This window comes from Pithys albifrons, chromosome 4, assembly GCF_047495875.1.
Source record: "Pithys albifrons albifrons isolate INPA30051 chromosome 4, PitAlb_v1, whole genome shotgun sequence".
Classification (NCBI taxonomy): domain Eukaryota; kingdom Metazoa; phylum Chordata; class Aves; order Passeriformes; family Thamnophilidae; genus Pithys; species Pithys albifrons.
Genome location: NC_092461.1, coordinates 86,899,502 through 86,922,714, shown reverse-complemented (window position 1 = coordinate 86,922,714; position 23,213 = coordinate 86,899,502). Strand labels below are relative to the sequence as shown.

The following is a 23,213-nucleotide window of genomic DNA, read 5'->3' as shown; positions in this document are numbered from 1 at the left end:
ATTATTTTTCTCTCCTTACTATGTGTATGGTCTTTTTCTGTTTTGTTTAGATATTTGTATACCTATGGCCACCTGCGACATGGATTCATTTGTTTACTTGATTCTTTTCCAGACCGGTCTTCAGTTCTTTGGTTCTCTTCTCTTCAGCTAAAGCCATCAGTACAACAGTAGCTCGTCTTTGCTGGGATTCTTTTTTCAAGAATGAATAAAGTATCAGTTAACAAAAAAAGAGGTTAAGGAACTATTCTAGCCTGGAAGTTAAGGTTTTGTCACATCATCCTGTTATGCATATCTGCCTTAAAGTTCTTTGTTGTTTTTCAGCCATGGAACATTATAATGAGGATATATCAAGAGGAAAGGTTAAGACAAGATAGCAGACAAATATTTGGTTCAAAATATGATTTCCATTGATATCTGTTCATCTAGAACTTATGCCTTTTCAAATATGAAGTGTATTTCTGTCTTGTTCCCAACATAGCAAAATTAATTAGTGATAATTTTCATATAAAATATCTTCCAGGTCCAGTGCTTTGTAGAACTCAATGGTTTTAATTTAGGCTCCCTGTATAGGCACTATGTAAAACTTTCTTCCTATTGCACTTTCATATCTATGGTGATAAATGATGTACTGTTACTACTTGGTTATAGTTTCTATTGTTATCACCCCTAATGATAATCTTACCTTTGTCTGCCTTGCCCTTATGAAAGTATGAAGAATTTCCTAGTCAGCTGCAGTTCAGTGCAATAATTTCCCTTTTCCACGCCACTGTATCAATGCCTCCTACACAACCACAAACTACCCTCTGACTCAGAAATTCTGAGTTGAGAAATGCTGATAAATACAGCTGGCTTCCTGTGCTTCACACAGCCTCCCAAACCACTTTGCCATATTAATGGTTATCTCCCTAGGTTGCATTGCTTCAAAATGTACTAGTCCCTGAATAAAGAGTTTAAACGTTTGAATTGAAAGGTATAATTAGAATATTGATTATTTTAAATTTAACAGAAGCAGAAATTAATGAATGTAAGCAAAAACTGTCTTACAAACAAAGTAAATCAGCTTATGAACAGCTTTGTGATGCAGAACTGATGCAAGGAAAGCTGGATCAGAAATCTTAAAATACACTGTGGACAAATTCATAATGCGAATTTACCTTAAAATGTAGAATATAAAAATGTAGAATATAATAAACATCATTAGAGAGATCACAAACCAATACTGTTCTATTACACACTATGCCTTAGCTACTCATCTAGATAGAAAGTTGAAAGTCTTCAATGGTGAAGAATTATGTGACATGCAAACTTTAACTGGAAACTGGCCTTTGTGGCAGAATAGTGTTGTATGTTTATTTTCAAGGAGAAGAAAAGAAGTTCAAATTACCTGGAATATTTTTCACCTGTGTTTGTTTATTTGCCTTTCAGAACTGTTGATTTCTATATATTTTGAAAACTGTGTTTATTTACTCAGGAATTTTGTTAAGGTGTTAAAATAGCACTAGTTTGATTAAAAAGTTTTCCTTTCATGCTTTGAATAAAATGGGAAAAATATTCTTTTGATGTTTGTGGTGACTTTTATATCTATAATGTGAATTATTCAGAGATGCATAATTGGTTGAAGGATTTTTGGTCAGTTTTGTGGGGTTTTTTCCTTTTTTTCTGTTCTATTGGAAATTGTGGGGTTTTGGGGAGTCTGTTTTTAATTCATGAGTAAATTTTTGTTTTTGTCAATTAGTGACAATGGACCATTCGCTCAGGGAATATGTTTTGCTAGCAACTCTGAATAAGGATGGAAGTTCATTAATAGAGTATTTAAATGCCAGCTGTACCATGAAGTACTCCCATTTTTTAAAAATAGAGTGATCAACCTCTTCTGTAATAGCAGAGACAGAGCTTTTCTATTCTTGGCTAATGTGATGGTATCCATGCCACTCAGCACTTACTTCTATATTAATGCTCTTCTGCCTGCCAAAAGCAGCACGTTGCATAGCTTTTTTTCAAGTCCTTATTCACCTGAAATAACTTGCTTTCTATTTATCTCCATCTCAATTTAGAATGTGATTCATAGGTCTACAGTGAAAAATTATCAGGCCTTTAAAGCACATGGAAGAAGGAACTAATCCTGAGAGATTCTTTGGCTCTTGGATACTGAGCTCCCCAGAGGAAGAACCATCTCTGTATCTTACACGGTGTCAACCACATTGTCACCACCTAATTAGAAAGCAAGAGGATGGAGGCAAGTGAAGCTGCCTTTTTCACACTTTTGCTGTGATTATTGATCTGTTAAGTGCTGCTTTTCTTACTTTCTATCTTTTATGATGAACTAAGGATTGGAAGCCCCTTCAATATAAAAGGCTAAGGGGAAAGAAACCAAAGCAGCCCTGTGGGGAGTAGAACAGATATCTACTCTTTCTTTTTGAAGGAAAAGTTTAGATCAAAAGGAGTCATCGAATTGTGAAAACTCAGGCTAGAAGAGGCATTCCGAATTCATCTCATCCATCTCTGCCTTCTGAGGCAGAATAAACATGTCTTTAACATGCCTGACAGATTCCCATGTGGGAAATGCATGCATAAAACTCATGTGTAGTCATACTAGTGCATAACCAGCATTACAAGGAATTTGTTTTACCGTTATATCTAACCTAGATACCTCTGACTTCATTCATTGTAGTTCTCTGGAGAAAAAAAAAAAGAGAAAGGGTTATGTTACTAGCCTTCAGCCTTCATTTTTTTGTCCAGAGAAACTGTGGATGCCCCATCCATGGAAGTGTTCAAGGCCAGGCTGGATGGAGTTATGAACAACCTGGTTCAGTGGAAAGTGTCCCTGCCTGTGGCATGGGGGTTGAACTAATGATATTTAAGGTCCCTTCCAACTCCATCCACTTATGATTCTGTGATACCTCTGCACTAAACACAGTTCTTTGAACTTTACTTCTCAGTTCACTATTCTAAATTTCATCATTTTTGTTTCATCTGAATTTTTTCCTGTTTGTGTATAACCTTATTTTAACAAGATACATAGAATGAAAATCCATGTTCTGTCTAAGATCTTACCATTGCTAAATGAAGCAGCAAAATGCCTCCTTTGTCTTGTATATGACTCTCTGTTGACATACGTGAGAAAATTTGTCTTTTTGAAGTAGACAATGTGATAACATTTTCAATTCTGTTTGGCTAGCAGTCAGAGCTTCCAGATACTTTTATTCAGCTCTGGGGATTTTTGACACCTTTTTTCCTCTTTTCTTCTTTTTATTTCTTACCAGTTTGAATGTTAAGTTAGTTACTAAGAATAATGATGTAATTATGTAGTCTTGGCTACTTTTTTACATCAGAATATGCTGTATTAAGGAAAAAATTGTAACATTCCATACCCATGAGGATTGCTGTGCCTTTACCAAATTGAGATAAAATTGCAAAGGTTGTTTTAAATGTTCCTTCTGAGCATTGCTTTGATGGACATGTATTGTGTGTCAGCTGGATGCTATAGCTGTTATCTGACTTTTATCTGGTTTGGGATAGCTTGGGAATGACTCTCACTTGGTTCATCTGCTGACCCAACCTGCTCTCTGGCTGGATGCTATAGCTGTTATCTGACTTTTATCTGGTTTGGGATAGCTTGGGAATGACTCTCACTTGGTTCATCTGCTGACCCAACCTGCTCTCTGGCTGGATGCTATAGCTGTTATCTGACTTTTATCTGGTTTGGGATAGCTTGGGAATGACTCTCACTTGGTTCATCTGCTGACCCAACCTGCTCTCTGGAGAGATTTGTTGCTTGTCAAGGTGGACTGAAGGATGTTGCAGTGAGCCTGGTGAGACTAGTCCTTCTGCTTTTCCATTTGTACATCAAAGATGAGTTTGGGAAAAACCTGGAGCACATCAGGCATGACTACATGGTGCTGGAATTGGTGACCAAAGAGTTCGGCAGCTTAGGTGGTGTCTTCTTGATTCTGCTGAAAAAGGAAAGAGTCACAAGAAGGGAAGAATGATTCTGTGGGTCAAAACTCAGTTGAATGGCTGTTGGAAACAACAACATGTTGCCTTTTATCACCATGGACTCTTTTTGATGATAAGGGATTGATAGGAAGAGATAGGATCCACCTGACTGCATAGAGAAAAAGCATCCTTACCAACAGACTGGTGAGGGGAGCTCCAACAGGAAAATGAGGCATTTTGCTCAACCTCAGAGTTACAGGGAAGGAATAAATGGTGAAGATCAGGGGCAATCGTGGCTACTTAGTAGAGTTCATGATCCTAAGAGAACATAAAAACAAAAAGGCAGGATCACAGCCCTGGGCTTCAGAAGAGCAGACTTTAGCCTGTTCTGAAATCTTCTTGGAAGAATCCCATGGGAGATAGAAAAAAGATTTTCAAGGAAAACGTTCTCCAATAGTCCATTCAGACAAACAGGAAATCAATGAAAAGTGGCACAAGGTCTTCTTGGATGAACAAGAAATTTCTGACTAGATTCAAATGTAACAGGGAAATAAGGATGCAGTGTAAGCAGGAGCAGATGATGTGGCAGGAAACTTGATACACTTTCCAAACCAGGAATAGGTGCAGTCAGGAAAACCAAAACTGATCTGGACTTGAATCTAGTGGGTTAAAATTTTTTAGAGGGCAAGCATTCCTCTACTTCTATAAGCCAAAAATATTTCATCCTCTCAGCTACTATTCCATAATTCTATCCAATGAAGCCATCACTTGGAAATTCAATTTAACTGAAGTATGGTATTATCTCTAGCATCCACCATAACTGCTGTGACACCCAATAGTTAAATCTATATCCAAGAGTTTTGTAACTTTATTTTTGTTTCTCAAAGTGTAAATGTGATGGATGAAATTTAGAGATAATGCAATCTGGAAATCATCACAGAATGCAATTTTGGGGAAAAATGGAAAGTGCACAATGACAGCTTTAAAATATTCAGAATTAAGGAGATAGTCTTAATTTGTCTGGGAAACACTGAATAATATTTTATCTTGGGAAATAGAAGTTAACTTATGGAATTAACCGAGGTAGATGAAAATCAGAGCATAGAAAGAATTGCAGATTCAGATAGTTAAACTTCCAGATATTCTACAGGAAATCACTAACAGGTAATTAGTATTTTAAGTTCTGAAATTTATCTGTAAAACCACCTTCTGCTGTTTATAACAGTGAGCCTTTCTTTCAGCTGGCCTATTAGACAGGAATATGTTACACTAAGGCTGAGTAGGTGAGGTATTTACCTTGTCTGTTGCCTTGGCACTCTTCACTTTTTCTTCAGAGAAACACTGGCTCAAACAGTTTTCCTTAAGATCCAGCTTGATTTTTCACGCCCTTTCCCTTCCCCTCTCCCCTGCTTTTTTTCTTCTCTGTGGCTTAAGCCATGGCATCCTCTGCTCTGCCTGAAGTCTGACCCTTAAGAGCCTTGTGGAAGGTATGAGAAGCTAGGCATGAATGCACACACATGCATGCATGCTGTGACAATGCACTTTCTCAGTACAGCATTTCTCTTTATCCACTGTGAGCCAGCATGGGTAGCTAACAATAAATGAAAGCTGAGCACAGCATCCTGTGTCATTCCTTCTGTTTGGTCACTGAACTCCTATTGCTGGTAAATTCTCTTCATCCTGAACTGATGAAATTCCTGGAGAGGATGAAAATCTGAAATTCTGACCCCTTATATCTTCAAAACTGTCCCGCAGGTGAATCCTGCCATAGTGCATTATAACTTTTATCAGATGATTTTTTTACCAGCAACCAAATTCTCCTTGCTGGAAGTTCATGAATATTTACACCTGAAGAGAGGATGATTTTCTCACTCTTATTAGCACTGCATTCTTTCTCTCTCCTTCTTTTTGACTTCTCCCTTTCCTTGCACTATAGGCAAGTTCAGCTTAAAACAGTAAAATATCAACAAAGAGTAATGAAATATATACAAGTAAACTGGAATTGGCAGGTGAATAAAAATTGTATGCTAAGGGATTAGAATATCATGCAGAATTAATAACATATACAAAAAAGATTCACAATGTTCTTCAAAATATAATTTAATTTAGTATATTTAAAAGGATGTATATTTAAAAAGGTATAGGAGTATAAATAGTTTAATTTTAACTTTTATGATCCAAATAGTTGTTATTAGAAAAATGCATTCTTTTCAAACATGACACTAGTACTGGTTTCTGGTCTGATCATAGAACTGGTGTCAGTAACCATCCTAGCTCAGCAAGCTGAGACCAGTTTATCACTGTGTGTGTGTGACCAAAAGCTGTGTATTCTAAACCCTCTAAGTCATTTCTCATGAACATATAGCAATGGACCATTTGCAGCAGCTGCCCAGGGCACATCCGACCTCTCAGGATGTAAGCTGCTTGTTAAAGAAGCCTGTGAAATAGGAGCTGTGATAACTCCCCTCCAGGGAGTCATTAGCACCTTCACACCCAGCCTGAGGGGTCATGTCTGCTAAGGGGCCATCAACAGTTCCAAAAATACCCCATGACTCACAGTCAGATCACCCATTGTGGAACTCTCCTCCCTGGGGGAGGTACTTGGCGTTCCCACCTAAAACTGAGAGTATATAATTTTGTGGTTTGGGGACTTGTGGGACCACTCGCGAGATCCAGAGGAGGAGCAGAACCTCGACAGGACTGCGACCACCACTCTCGACCAGACTGTGACTGTCATCTGCACCAACAGTTTTTTTCCCTTTTTACTTTGGACTCCAGGGAACCATGGTGGGGTCTCAGCACAGGGGCTAACGAACACCACCCTGTTCATGCCCCAGCATGATGGGTTGTACTTCTGGGTTTTGTGGGTTAAACCAATTTCTCTTTGCACATTGCATTCATTGTAATATTTTTATTAAATTGTAACTCTGACTTATAATCTCTTTTATGTTGGGTCCACTTCTCCTGCCGTTTTACCTTTAAACCAGCACAGTAACTCATTAGAAATGAAGATATTTACTGTTCCAGCTTATTTAATAGTTAGGCTTCAATGTTTCTCTGTCTCATTCAAAAAAGGGCAAACCCATATTTTTAGAAACTCAACAAAATCCTGTAGTATGAGCTAATACAGTTGGAAGACTTATTTAGTCTATTCAGAAGGGGTGAAGGTGTCGACTAAAATATTTTTTCTTGTGAAAGCTGACTTTCTTGGTGAAAAGAAAAGCCCTAGAAAAAGTTCATGTTCATAAAATTTTAAGCCTCCTTTTCATCTGCAATTATTTTTTTGTCACCGCTTATTGCAAGCAGATGAAGAAAGCTGTATTTGTGTGTGGAGCTTCAGCAAACCAAGTGGGACCTGGGAACCTGCCTCTGCTGTAGAACTAAGTTAGCTTTCCAGTTTTGAAAAGTCTGCTAAAGTCATTAGTTATTTCTCTTGGAGAGCACTGTGTCCTAAGGGTAGCTGCTTTGAAGGTAGCTCTGTTACCATCAGTCTGAGCACTATGCTCTTGTCCTGATCTTCTGATCAAGGGGAGCACTTTGAAAATGTCTGTGTGCTGGGCTAAGGATAGGGCATGATTGCCTTCATTTGTTGCTTGGCTGTGTCATAACTTGTCTGCATCTGCTGGTGCAACTCTTGGTATAAAACCAGCTCTGGTCGGGATTGACTTAGGCTGTAAGATTCTACAGAGATGCAGAAACATGTTAAGCCAGAAGGGCATTTCAATGCATTTTATTTCACTGTGCTGAATTTTGGCTTTCTGGAGTTGTAGAGCTGATATTGAAGTCTCAATATTGTTTTGTTTGTATATGATTTTAAACCAGAAGGCATGCATAAGATTGATGTGCAGCCCAGAGTGAAACTCTGGAATTTTGTGTGAAATTATACATGTGGGACTGGTGAACATTACAGTGAACAGAAATTAAAATGTCATAGTTACTTACTTTAAAAATGAATAAACTATCTGAGTAAAAGTATCTAAGCAACTTTCTTCTGAAAAAAACAAAATCAACTAACCTTACAGAAGAGTAAAAGAAAAGCATCAACAAAAAACTCCCAAACCAAACCAAAATGAAGTGGATAGGACATGAAAAAAAAGAAAAAAAAAGAAAAAAAAAGGAGAAAGGCTGAAAACCTCTATACAAACGAATTTGCATCAAATTTTTGTGTAAAATTTATCTTGACTTTTAATTGCTTGTAGCTAGAACAGAGAGGGGGGAGGAAATCATTCAATTTTATTATTTCTCCAAAAGGTCCTTTAAATCCTGTAGAGTTGGTTTAAACTCTTTTATATCTCTATATTTCTGAGATTTTCTGTATTCCAAGTAAAATATTAAAAGATAAAGTATCTTAAAAATATGAAAGCATGCATTTTTCCACTTTAAATATCTAATAGCAGATAGAAATAGGTACAACTGCAAAATATGAGATAACATCCTGCCAAAACAGGTGCATGGAGGATAACAAGCTTAGAGCACTTCTTTACTAAGCAGAGACCTATAGACTGTGAGCGCTGTCACCTCTTCCTACCTACTGTTCAGGAAGAAAGATGACATGACCATGGGCAGTTCAGGCAGCAGTGGCAGTGTCTGGAGTGAGCAGGTGAAGTCTATTTTTGTTGGATGTAATGATAAATTTTTATTTAGCATTTCTAAAGTGTTCACACATGGCATGTCACCTTGGGTTGTGCATGTGCACGGGTGAAGGTGTGTGGGTGTGCTTTTTTCCCATAGAAGTGTTTCTGAAAGTGGGAGGTTTTCATCCCACACGTACCCAGCTGAAAGCAAAGAGACTGTGTTTAGAAAGGTGCTAAATAAAGTAAGTAGTTGAACAGAGGAGAAGGAGGATGAAAGAACTGTACTGATGCTGGTGTCAAAATAAAATGGGACAATTGCTTAAAACAAAAGCCTGAAATATTTGAGTGTACTTAGAAGACTTAATTAGAACTATGTAGGCCTGATTCTCCACTGTTTGTGCCTTACATAATCATATAAATTGTTCAAGGTACCATTGTTCAAGGGGAGATATTTACATTATTTATCAGGAGTGAAAATACCTTAATGTTGCTGCATACTTTCAAATAAAATATATATGAAAACAAAAAAAAATGCAACCAACCAACCAACTGACCAAAAAAAAGAATAATGTCTGTGTTCAAAAATGTTTATTATAGCATGTAGAGCAGGAATGAATCTCCAAGCTGTTTCTATTTTAATTTGACTGTTTGTACATCATTCTCACTATCAACATAACATTCATTATTTGTATACCAGCACATTATTCAATTATATCTAGACTTATACCTGGAAATTCTTCACTGAATTTGCAAAGCAAACTCAGCTTTGTAATCTACCTATTATAGTATACCACAATATTATATTATTGAAAAACTGGGATATATTGTTTGGCAAATATAACACATGAGTTAACCAATAAATGTTAAGGCACAGAGGATTTTCATCATTCTGGTGGAAAATATTTTATCTCTTTGTTCCCAGCTGACCATATGTGTAATATTCATTTTTCTACCAAATATACAGTAAGGCATCAGGGAAGAAGGCTGGTTATTATAAGCTTCTGGCTGGTTGCCATTTGGGTCAGAATCCTCTGGAATCTTCTGGAAAGTGGGAGGTAGCATCATGATACGCATGATTTCCCTATTAAGCATGTTTACCTACCTGGAGTTCAGGGTGGCATAAGCATGAAACAAGTAGGACAACTAAGATGGACCAAGAAAGAGATGGGGAGACTTCAAGGCTTCGGAGGAGAATGTGGGTAGCAGTAGGGCTTGCTCATAGTGGAAGATGACAGCAAAGACTACACAATGAAGAAGGGCAAGACCTCTCTGGGAGGAATTTATTGCAGTTTATTGTAAAGCAGGCTGTTGCTGGAAGTTCATGGTCTGAGGAAAGGATGCGACCTCTAAGAATATGATGTGTCAGAGAGAGGATTGATTTCAATCACTTTTCCATTTACCCCTCTTACCTAGCAGATCTGAATGAATCTGCAGATCTGAGTCCAATAGGTATAAAAAATTTGCCTGTTTTAATGTAGTGAATTTTGAGGGACTGCACTTCAAGGAACATATTTTGCAAGAGCAGAGTCCCATCATAGCAGTCATTTGGTCTAATTTGAATAACACTTAGACTTCCATGAATAAAAATTCTTGCTGGAACTAGCATGATAACTTCAATTATTATCCAGCCTTGGCAGTCAACTTCAGTAATAGAAATTTAGCAGTCTTTGGCAAGCTGTCCAAGGAGTTAATTAGCTTCACTGTGTTGTACCTTCTGTTTAGTTTAGCGAATTTATCTCTCTTCTGTCCTTGTCTGTCATTAACTTTCAGTCTCTCTGATTGCACTCTACATGGATCTTCAAGTTCTTCATTAATTTTCTTTTAGGTAAACTCATTAGATACAGTTCCTTTTGTCATTCAACATTTCAATGTTTTAATCATATTTCTGGTCTCCAAAGACAGAGGGAATGTAATTTTTCTGTGCTGTGTTCCATTGATAAAAAATTGCAGGTTAGACTTTTTCATTCACTGGTTCACAGAGACTGAACGAGTCTCTGAAGTTACAGGGGCCCACAATGGACTCTCTGTCCTGTCAACGTGAATTGAATCATTTATTCCTAGGTCATATACCTACCTTCTAGTTGATGCAAACACAATAAAAGTATACAGTAGTGACTTCTATTACTTAAAAACATCTAATGAACAAAAGGATCTCATTGAAGAATTTGAAAGATCAGTCCTTCTACAGTGTAGGAAAAACAGTCTGATCATTAATCTTTTCCAGCATTAAATTCTTGAGAACGGTGACAGTGCTAGTTCTAACATGAGATCGAGGCATCACAAAGTTCATGTTAGAAATTAAGTGGCTCTGAATATCAATGAAGTTGTCAGTCTTTCAACTGAAGATTTTTAAAAGTTTATTTTCTTAATTTGTAAACAGTGTATTACTACAAGGAATAACTCGGAGCAAGGGGATTTGTGTCAAAATTATTTAAGATACAGTATATGTATGGTTTCTATGTGAATGAAGTCTTGAATTTGCCTGGAAGTCTTCTTTCATGCCACAGACTATCACATAGGTTTTCCCCAAGCAGAATATATGAAAGGATAAGAATTTTTTTATTTAAGTGGTGAGGTTTGTGAATGGGGGGAATTGCAGTTCATAGGCTGGAATGTCTTTTAACATAATTTACTAATGCATGTCCTGAGGGTCACATCAAACCACTTTCTTATTATAACTACTGTGAAAGCAGAACAAGACTATCACAAATTTAATTAGACTGGCCCCATAATTAATGCAGTTAAATGCCTCCCTGACATCCGATCCCGTCAGATCTTGGAAGCTAAGCAGGGTCAGCCCCAGATTAGTACTTGGATGGGAGACCTCCTGGGAAATGTTGGGTGCTGTAGGTTCTAGTCCTGAGGACTTCAATGTCCAAGCTCGCTCGGCCATGGCAGATGAACCTCAGGACTTAAACGGTGGGGCCAGTTCTGCGCACGCTGAGTCTCACCTAAAAAATCCACTGCGCAGGCTGTGGACACCCACTTGGGGCACACCCACTTGGGGGACAGCCCTTCCCAAATCTTCATTCGCGAAGCCGAGCCACACACACACAATGTATGTATGTATGGCCCATCTGCCACGGCCGAGCAAGCTTGGACAGTGCCAGTGAAGTCCTCAGGACTGTCTACAGCACCCGGTACTAACCGGGGCTGACCCTGCTGAACATCCGAGATCTGACGGGATTGGATGGCAGGGAGGCATTGAACTGCCCGGTATGGTCTCCACCGAGACTTGAACTCACGACCTTGTGATCAGAGTTTGGAGTGCTCACCATTACACCACGGGACCGCCCACACACACAATGAATGAATATGTGCTGAAAGTGTTAATAGAACATTCATGTACTCAAAACGTATAGAAATAGCCTTCTTGCAGTGTCATCATGGCCTCACAGTTCTATAAAGATTTTTGTCTGAATGTGCACAAAAATATAGTCATGGATAGGTATAAATATTTTTCGGCATTTCAAATGATTTGAATATCTTTCTGCTGTAAATCCATTCCATTAATATCTGCCATATAGGAATTGTTGATACTAAACTTTCCTTGAATGAGTTACAAGTAGGTTTTTGTTGGGTTTTCTGTTTTTCAGCAGATGCTTTTGAAGTGTCTGGGAAACAAAATAATCCCATGTTTACCAAAGCAGAAGGAAACATTGCTTTTACTTGCCTTTATAAAATTGGAGATTCAATGCAGCAAGCAATGTGGGAAAGGATTAAAGCAGATCAGGGAGATAACCTCATTTTGTGCAACTCATCAGGAAGGTAAAGCTTTGGTTCAGACTTCTAAGGGCATACACTGGTGGATTGTTCTGATCAGGCAAACTCAAAACATTACAAACTGACTTTGCAATGTACTGCTGTGTAGCTGCTGGAAGAAACAAAACCTATCTGTTGAGTTCTACTGTGGCAATAAAGAAAGTAAAGAAAGAAGTGGTAAATGTTTTCCAAACAGGACCTTCTGCAGCATTAGCACTTTCACCCACAGAACACAACTCTTCAGTAACAAGTGAGGATTTATTTAAGTGCTGCATTCCAGTAAGCAGGATGTAAAAGATAACAAAGTCAACAGTTAATCTTATTTCCACAGAAATAAGCTAGTTTTAAGGTTGTCTGATCTCATCACAGAACTGTAGACCTGTTTGTGAGAAACTGGGTTGATGTAAAGAATCACGGAATAGAATAGAGTAGAATCATAGAATCGTTAAGGTTGAAAAATACGTCAAGGATCATCAAGTCCAAACTTTGACCGAACACCATCACATCAACTAATCCATAGCACTGAGTGCCATGTCCAGTGGTTTCTTGAACACTCCCAGGGATGACAACTCCATTACCTCCTTGGAAAGCCTATTTCAAAGCTTGACCACCCTTTCAGTGAAGTAATTCTTCCTGATGTCCAACCTGAACCTTTCCTACTGAAGTTTGAGGGAGTCTCTAGTCCTGTTGCTGGTTCCTTGGGAGAAGAGGCTGACCCCCACCTTGCTACAACCTTTTCAGGTAGTTGTAGAGTCATAAGATCTCCCTTGACCCTCCTTTCCTCCAGGCTAAAGAAGCCCAGCTCCTGCAGATGCTCCTCATATGACTTATAAGAAAGCAGATACTTTGGAAGGGCAAAACCCGCCTTAGTTTGCAGGAGAGGTGGGCATTCTCCCAAAGAAGGCATGAGAGAAATTCCCCATTAGCACAGTGCACTGAAGGGCCCTGGGAATGAGGCCCATCCTCCAATGAAGGCAAAGAGCACACTCACAGTAGAAAATGTAGAAATTTGTAAACTGGCTTCTACCTTATTCTAGTAGGGAGTTTCCTTAAGGAGCTCTCACTCCCTAGGTTTTGCTGTAACTATTGCCACAGTTTGTTTATAATGGGAGCTACATGTCCCCACACACAGACACTTAAAATTTCTCAAACTTAGTTGAATCCCACCTTTACCTGTACTTTCTGTTATGACTCAACCCCAAAAACCAAAAACACAAAAACAACACCCGCCCCGCTCCCCCCACCCCCATCTTGGTTTTGCTTCTCAATCTCTATAGAATGAGAAGATATGACTCTTGTACAACCCTCACCCTTCTTCAGTTGCTGCATTCAGACCAGCTTCCATTTTTCTGCTTGTGTTCCTGGTAACACATGAGTATTAATAGACATCTCTTTGGCAGTACTGTGGCTTGGAGTGTAAAACTGCAGAATATGTTTAATCTGTAATATGGTTAATTGAGAAGTGGAGGTTGTGTTTGGAAAATAAAACCCTAAAACCTGCTTTACTCTGAATACTTGACCACAGAAGTTCATGACAGTCAGCAGAATGTAAGAATAGAGGAATTGAGAGAATAGAGAAGAATAAAGGAAAAAGGACAAAATGTTCTCTCATGTCTGCCAGTTTTAAACATTCACATTTGAAAATGTTGACTATATCATTGTAATCAAGCATATCCTAATTGTAGAGCAACAGAAATATTTTCTGTTTACTCCAGGGGTAATGCTTCTCACATCAAAATGAAAACATACAGTGAGTTGCAAATAATACAGTAACTTTCAAAATGATCAGCTCCACCTACACAAAGAGTTTAGTTTCCATTTTGCTTCTTTTGCTCCTGTAGCAAATTCAATTGATGATATTTAGTCCTAACAATGGCTGTATAGTTCTGCCTGTTTATTGGAGAAAAAAAAATTGAAGAATCTGAACTACAGTTAAGATTCAGAAAATAACCCATTGTGTCTCTTTTGAGACCTCACCATGTATTATGAAGTGTACTTTCTTGAGATTTTATTAATTCCAAAGGAAGTGAATTGTCAAGGATTTCCAATTATTTCTCTTTAACATTTTGAACTGTTTTGCAGTTTTACTATTTCAGTGTGATATGGAGAAACAGTAAGGGGAAAGAAGTGACAGGCGAGGTGTCAGCTCCTGCTGTACCCAGTAGCATAGCCAATGAAATCTCTCACAAACTCATGATCTGTGCTTTATCCAGCAATTGTGGCTTGAATAAACCAAGTGGTGCCAGAAACTTGCTACACTATTTTTTATGTATGTTCTACCAGTTCAGTCATGCCATTTTCTTTGGCTTAGCATTACAGCTGAGCAGTGCTGTAATTTGGATTTGCTACCAAACTCTTCCAACACTTTAAGTCTGTTGGTGTGATTCTGCATGGGAACAGCAATTCTCACCTTGCCCAGTTCCAGAGTTATTTTGAAATACTGAGTCTAGGAGGTGGGAAGAGAGCTGTACTGTAAACAGTAATACAAAAAACCTCTTTATAGGTTGAGAAAGAATAAAATAAAAGACAAGACCTCCCTTTTTATTTTTTGTTTTTGTTTTGTTTGGTTTTGAAGCTGTTGTTGAAAAATCCCTTGAGAACTTTTGATGAGAAGGAATATTGGGTGAAAGGCTGTCTAAAGGTAAATGTATTTTTGCAAAGAAAAACAGTGTGGAATTCCTGTTAAGAGAAAAGGTAGAGAGGAAGGAATACATATTCAAGCATTGTGAAAGCTGTTCTTGCAGTTGTATCAGTAGAAGTCAGCACGCCACATTTAATGTTTTTGAACATTAGTGAAAATGAAACCATGAGATCAATTCATTATCCCTAAGTTTACCCATGCCATCCCACTAAATATTGTGACTGTTGTTTTTCTGAAACAGGAATTTCCACCTGAAATTGAACTTCTGCAAATACTTCTTGACTTCAAAACCTGGAATTATTAAACCAGTGGGTATGTAAAGTAGTGCAGTTTTTGTTGGACAGGTCTTACAGAAAGAGAATGTTGGACAGCTCTTACAGAAAGAGAAAGCAGAATACTGCATAATTATACAATGAGGTCAAGAGACTTGGGATTAATTTCTGATGTGTTCTTTTCTGTATCTCTTCTAAAAAGTCTGTCAATATGGAGATTGGTCATGACATCAGATTCCACATCTGAACGTATTTCTGTTTTTCCCGACTGTGTTTTTCCTTTGAGACAGTCTTCAAAGCAGACTTACAACTCATACAGTGTTTTGGTAGTTCATTGGGAAAGAAGGGGAGGTGTCATGTGAAAGGACTGAAAAATTAGCAGGGTTGAAAGGGAAGTACTTATCCCATCCTGAAGATGTAGACATTTTTAGAAAGAGTCAATAAGTTTTTTCTCACTTTAGCAGAAAGCTCTCAGACCAAGTAAAATAGAAACATGTTGTGTTTCTGTGTTCCCACTAGATCTGGTTGGCCGTTGTATTTACTTGTACGTTTAGGGGGTCAGAATTACATTACATTTGCACTAGTCCTTTCACCATCTTTGTTGCTCTCCTTTATGCACATTCCAGTACGTTCACATTCTTCTAAATTTGTGTGACCCAGAAGCACAGACAGCACTCAGAGTGAGGTCACATTGATGCTGATTGCAGCAGGATAATCACCTCTTTTGATTGGTTGGTGATGGTGAGTTTGATGCCCCCAGGATATGGTTTGCCCTGTGGGCACTGATCACTCGCACTGAGCCTGATGCTGACCAGCACCCCTAGATCCCTTCCTTTAGAGCTCCTCTTTAGCTGACTCTCTCCCAGTTTATACTTGTGTCCAGAATTATTCCATTTTGGGTGCAGGAACAACATGGATTTGTTTGTTTCACCCAATAGGCAGATGATCATACTGTAGAGGGATACCACATTAGTTAAACAGGACCTTTCCTTTGTGAACCCATGTTGATTGTGTCTTTAAATGTCTTTCAATTGCCCCCAATAGGATCTCCATGGTATCCAGATAAAAAGCAGGGGGCTACTTGTCCTGTTATTGGGGGTTATCATACAGTCCTTGTGAGCCAGGAGGAGCTCTGGGCCATAGGAAACAGCCAGAAGATAAGACTGCAATAAGGGGATGAGGGGAACCAGGACAGGAGTGAAATTACCTTCTTTTTTCCTTCATTCAGTAAGAACACAAGATACAAAACCATGTCAGTGGGTCTCTACTCAACAAACCACCGTTCTCTGGGAATGAATGCATTTGTGCTGGATTTCTGCCTTTCAGTTGTGGGGAAAATTATTTCGATGAGGTCTAGTAAGCATACCATACATGGCAGTCCAGCAAGGCATGTGACAAAATACATGAAGGTCTTTACAGTGAAGTTCAAATGTCTTGTTAAAACAAATAACTGTCTGGCCCATCAATGCTTCCTCCTCAAAACCAAAGTTGGTGCAGTGAAGGTTGAAAATCTTCCAGATAAAAATTTTACAAACTTGTAGAGAAGGTGCCAAGGCTACGAAGATGGGGTTGTCTGATACTTAACAGAAATTGTACTGATGCTGAAAATATACTTAATAACCAACCATCAGCATATCGCCTTTGTTGAGAACATAGGAACTAAAGAGGCACCTGACAAGCCTCTGACATGTTTCTGCAAAAGCTTGACTGGGATGTTAAAGTCAGTAATTACAAAAGGGTTTGTATAGTTAAAGAAAACGAATGCCTAAGGAAGGTTTTGCTCACTTCAAATGAGAAAAGGCATAAGGGCTTTGAGTTGTTGTTAGTTAAAAAAAAGTCTAATAATTTTTCTCATCCAAATTTAACTGACAGCTGATAATATCAGCTCTCAAACTCATTAACTCATAGATTATTATCTTGACCTGATAAAACTAAATATCAGAAACTTCAGAAAAAGAAAAATGAAGTCTGGAGAGGTTAAACTGAAGGGTGGGGATATTTCTGAAGTCTGCAACTCTATTCAGATTCATCCATCCTTGATGACAATTAAATACAAGGTTTAAAAAAAATCCCTTGTTGCTTAAAAATATTTTCTTATTTCTGTAAGTATTCACTGGCACAGATAATGAGCATAACAGCTGGAAAAAAATACATTATAATTTTTGCTGAATTGGGACATAGGTAATGCACCATCCTGTCACTTTACACTGGAGCTGAAAACATTCTGGAAGTAGAGTGGCTTCATATGCAGTTATAATTCGAAAGGTATTGGGTTTTGTTATCAGACAGCCTTCCCTATAGTGTCACATACCTTCACCATGTAAACTTCTGGGAGAATTTTCTTTCTTTTTTTTTTTTTTCCAGTAAAATAGCATTGGAATTCAAGGACAAGATTATTCTGTAATCATGTTTTTATGATTCTTTCCAATGGTCACATTAATACTAAAGAGGCATACCTGAACAAGTCTCATCTGGTATTCAGGATAGCCAGATAAGAAGCTGTGAACCTTTTTGATCCAGGAGAGAAAAGCAGCTGGTTAGCTGGGATTATTGTCATTAGTGATACTGATTATTTTCCTTTGCCTGTAAGCTAAGCACATAACTTTCTTGTCTATCCAGAATGAAAGCACTTTGAGGCAGCTGTGGTTTCATCTTCATACAGTGAGGAGAACATTAAAGAGGAACTACACCTAAAGACATTTTTTGTAGTCCCTCTTCACCAATGAATTGCTGAGGACTTGAATTGTGGGTTATCCATATGACTTTGATGATATTACCTCTGTTCCTACCTCCAATGTTTTTTACCTCAAAAATGAGAATTACATCTCCACAGACTTGAACACTATAAGAATATATTGGCTTATACCTTGAAGCCATTGCCTAGTCTGTCTCTACCACTTAGTTATTACATGTTGCTCCTTAGTATCATTTGAAGATGTGACTCCACACCAAAGAAATCAATACATTTTAAGCAAAGTTACTATAAATATAACTTCTCCTGCCTTAGTTACAGTTTTCAAAGTAAGCCTTTTTTTTCAGCCTAGAACAAATAGAGTTGGCTTCTGGACATTCCTCACCCAGGCATGTACAGTACTAGGTGATTAAGACAAGCATGATAATGGGAGAAATTTTTTGTGGAAATTTTTTGCTAAAAAGCGAACAGATTTCTTTTTAAATTAAAGCAGAAAATAACTGATTCAGCTGTGTGCAGTACTGTAAGTAAGTGAAATTTTTTTTGAGCACTGAGATGATCTTCCTGTTATTCTGAAAAATACCTTGCTGCCCATGGAAATATTGAATGATTGTTAGGTATGTGTTATCAGACAACCTTTACAATCACAGATTCAGAGCATGGGTCAGGCTGAAAGGGAAAACAGAGGGTCATAGATTCCAACCTCCTGGCTCCAGCACGGACATCATAGAGCACATTGCACAGACTTGCATCCAGAACATTTTTGAATGTCTACAGTGAGGGAGAGTCAGGAACCTCTCTGGGCTCTGTTCCAGTGTGTGGTCACCCACATAGTAATGAAGTTCTTCCTCATATTCAAGTGGAACTTTATGTGCATCAATTTCTGCCCATTGCCTCTTGTCCTATTGCTTAGCACCACGAAGAAGAACCTGGCCCCATCCTCTTGACAGCCTCCCTGTATACATTGATGAGGGCCCCTCTCAATCCTCTCTTCTTGAGGCTGAATAGGCCCACTTCCCTCAGCCTTTGTTCAAAAGAGAGATGCTCTAGTCCCTTGATCAGCTTCAAGTGCCTGGGAAAGATATGAAGAAGATTATTCTGAGAAGTATTGGAAAACACTTGAAAGACAATTAAGTCATTGGTCACAGCCAGGATGGCTTCATGAGAGGAAAGTCCTGCTTGTCAAACCTGATTTCCTTTTCTGGCAAAGTAACCCACCTAGCTGATCAAGGAAAGCCAGCTGATGCAATCTTTTTGGATTTCAGTGAAGCTTTTGATGCTTTCACAGGGTTTGTCCAGCACAGAGCCAGATAAACACATCAAGCAATGGTGAACAACTGGCTCGTGGGTCAAGCACAGGCAGTAATAGTGAATGGGGTAACATCAGACTGGTGACCTGTCACTTGTGGGGTTCCACAGGGCTCCATCCTGGGCCCTGTGCTCTGCAACATTTTCATAAATGACTTGGGTGCAGGACTGGAAGGGATACTGAGCAAGTTTGCAGATGACACAAAACTGGCAGGAGCTGTTGACTCACTCAAAGGCAGGGAAGTCCCACTGAGAGACCTCAACAATTTAGAGGGCTGGATAATCACCAACCATATGAATTTCAATGAAGGAAAGTGCCAGATTCTGCACCTGGGATGGAACAACCCCAGATGTATGGACAGACTGGGGAATGAGATGCTGGAAAGCAGTGCCATGGAAAGGGACTTGGGGGTCCTCGTTGATGGCAAGCTGAATATGAGCTAGTAGTGCCCTGGCAGCCAGGAGGGCCAATCATCTCCTGGGGGTCAGCCGGTTGAGGGAGGGGATTGTCCCACTCTGCTCTGCCCTGGGATGGCCTCATCTTGAATATTGTGTGCAGCTTTGGGTACTGCAATAGAGGAAAGACATTAAGCTCTTATAGAGTGTCCAAAGGAAGGCAACAAAGATGCTGAAGGGCCTTGATATGAAGAGAGGCTGAGGTCAGTTGGTCTGTTCAGCCTGGAGAAGAGGAGACTGAGGCAAGACCTCATTGCAGTTACAACTTCCTCGTGAGGGGAAGAGATAGAGTAGACACTGATCTCTTCTCTGTGTTGACCAATTACAGGACCCGAGGGAATGGCCTGAAGTTGTGTCAGGGGAGGTTTAGGTTGAATCTTAGAAAAGAGTTCTTCACCCAGAGGGTTGTTGTGCACTGGAACAGGCTCCCCAGGGAAGTGGTCACAGCACCAAGTCTAACAGAATTCAAGAAGTGTTTGGGCAATACTCTCAGGCACAAGGTGTGACTCTTGGGGATGGTCCTGTGCAGGGCTAAGAGATGGGCTTGATGATCCTTGTGGGTCCCTTGCAACTCAGCATATTCCATGATTTTGTGAAATTTGTAGCCCTCCACTGGACCTCAATTTCCCAGGGCTGAGTGGAGGGGCAGGATCACCTCCCTTGACCTACTGGTAATGCTCTTCCAAATGCAGACCAGGATTTCATTGGCCTTTGTGGTCCCACTGCTGGCTCATGGTCAGCTATTGAGGTCCTTCTGGAGGGCTGCATGGGGCTCTGGGGTATCATGCACTCCTCTCAGGTTTGGTCACCAGCCAAAAACATCCACTTAAGTAGTCTGAGTACTTTTATTAACAACTTATTGAGTCACTTAGGTATGGACTGCTTTCTCATCCAGGGAAGGGATGAAGATAGAAAAGAATTATATAAGGCATCACTGTTTTTTTCATACCACTGTGCTGTGTTCATTCATCTTTGGTCAACCCAGACACAACTTTCCCAAGAGGTAGTATGCCATAACAGAGGCATTTTAGAAATGAGGGAATTGTTGGGAAGTCTCAATATCAAGTATGAGCTATCATGGAGTACTGTCTTTATATAATCATTGATTTTTCAACTTACTTTGTAATAAAAAGTTCATGATGATTTATATTTATACAAAATACTAATTATATTTATTACAGTCATATTGGGATCATAAATAGTTTAATACCTACATAGTTGGAGGAATTTCTGCTGTTTTGCTGTTAGTTTTCCTACTGATCTTCTGCATCATCAATTCTTACTGGAAAAAGTAACAAATCAATTTGCATAATAAGCAGATAAAAATTAATGTGTTAACAGCACACCCTACTGTTCTATTCAGAACAAAATAAGGTATATGTGAAAATTGAATTTTCTTATCTAAATTTTAAACTTGAAAAATCAGTTCTACACTCTGAAAAAAGTGACATTTTCTGTTATTTTCTGCCTTTTTTCACATTATAAAAACAAATGGCTCACTCAGCTTCCTTAGCCAGCTAAATGCTTACTGTGGTATTAGCTGAAATAACATGTTAAGGGTCATTTGTCAGGAATAACATCAAACTAGGCATAGACTTCCTTTTTTGTGCACAGAGGAGGCCAGGTGACATCTTGAGGTTTTCTAGATCTAACATTTTTTGTCTTCTCATTTTATGTTCTAAATTTACTCACAGTTGGATCCAAACTAACAGTTTAAACCATTATCTAAATTTGCTGTATTCCTTGCCAAATATCACTAGTGGTCTGACCCAGTATCTCTCTGCTTCCACTGAAAAGAAGTAGTGAGCAGAAAATCCCTTCTCCTACCACAATATTTGAGGCAGCTGAAACTTTTGGGCAACAACAACTGTATTTTCTCCTGAATCAAAGGACCTTTTTAGCTGCATCCAGGCTTTTATGAAACACTGCTAATCTTATGCATGTTCCAGTTTGCAAGTCTTCCTGGATTTTTATTGTATTTCCTGGTTTCAGTGGAAAAGTAGCAACACCAGCACTATCTCTCGTATGCTGGAATTACATATTTTGGGCTATACTACCATGTATGATGCAGTCTTCAGAAAGAAGAGGAAGAGGATCCCAGAGGCCTTATCAAAAGCTCTGTACTCTGCTCAGACCTGGATAACGTCACCTGGTGAGATGGAGCTTACTCATGTTTTGTACTCCATATTTTTTAAGACCTTTCTCTTTGTATTTGCTCTTTATGTTCCCTGAATCTTATAGCCATCTTAAACTATATAGAGAGGAAAAATGGAAGATTTTAAAGTATGATTATTGCTATTCATTATTTTTTGATTCGTAGTCTTCAATGTTTTGCAGTGACATTTAGAGACTCAACTGTTCCATGTTATTAACAAAATAGCTCTTTTGGTTTGATGGCTTTTTTATTATTTGTCTGTTGTTAATGTCTTTTCTCCTCAAGTCACTGCTTGTAAAACTGAAGCAAAAAATTGTGTTCTGTGATATCCTTTGCTTTATCTATATCTTCCAGTTCCACGTCACTATAATTCTTTGGGACAACTGTTTCAGTGCTTCTCCTTTCTTTTTATATCGTAACAATCAATGCTTTGGAACTCTGAGTCTTTTTTTCTTCTTTTAATAACTTTATTCAAGCCCTGAAGTTTCAAAGTGGAGCAATAGGAGCCCATTTCACTGCTTCTGCCTTGTCTCCTCCATACCCTAAGGTGGGAAGTTTGCCGTGTTTAGGGAAATGATCCCATTCTCACAGTGGATATGAGACTCTGGCTTTCCACCTATTTTCTCTCAGTTGTCACTCTTGTATGATCTTGTGGTAAGCTCCACTGCCAATATGTCCTTATAAAGCCTATTTTTTCTCATTCTGACAGTTGGGTAACTGTTTGTACCAGGGTGAAGCTTTTCCTATGATGATCAAAGTGCTTCAGAAACCACCTTTCCTCCCATGCCAGTTCCCCCAGGCACTCTCATTAAGTTTTCTTTGTAAGATTGATGTAGGGGAGACTGTGTCAGTATCTGAAGTGTGTAAGTGAGCGGAAGGGGGTATTTCACTGGTGCTTTACCAGGGATCTGATGTGCGACAGCCATGAAAGATATTCAAACTGCAAATTCTTTTTTTCATATGACTTGAATCTGAAATGTATTCATAGAAAACAAGATGACAAAAAGGACTTTTATTAATGGTTCAGTATTTCCCAGTACTAAATCAGCATCTAGGCAAAAATTGCTGGTTCTCTCCCTTTTCAAAGCTCTAATTTCTTTGAGAAAAATCCTTCAATTTTTATTTTTTAAAATGTTTTTCTAGCCTGTTAACAGTTACAGAAGATCCAATTTTCATGGCATGCATAGCACAGAAAAGAGATTTTTGTTACCTAGAGAAATGTCTCACACAAACCTAAGAAAAAACATTAAGTTCTTTCTTAAGAATGAAGTAATCAAAGCACAGGCCTTTTATTTGCAGCATAGACTTTATTTACTTTGCTCTGGCAAGATGTGGAAGGTCAAACTGGCTGTGCTGGGCACTGCCTGGGCTGCTTTGGCAGGACAGGTAGACTGGGCCAGGTTACCCTAGATGTGTC

General features: G+C 38.8%; 1 protein-coding gene across 1 annotated transcript in view; it reads left to right on the top strand.

Annotated features, from left to right (window-relative positions):
• Nucleotides 1–16,357, top strand: part of CD226 (CD226 molecule) — a 29,239-nt gene extending 12,882 nt beyond the window's left edge. Inside the window, 3 exon segments of the mRNA XM_071554267.1 lie at nt 12,107–12,340; nt 12,343–12,522; nt 16,230–16,357. Coding sequence (XP_071410368.1) covers nt 12,107–12,340; nt 12,343–12,522; nt 16,230–16,357 — 542 coding nt within the window.
• Nucleotides 16,358–23,213: the final 6,856 nt, after the last annotated feature.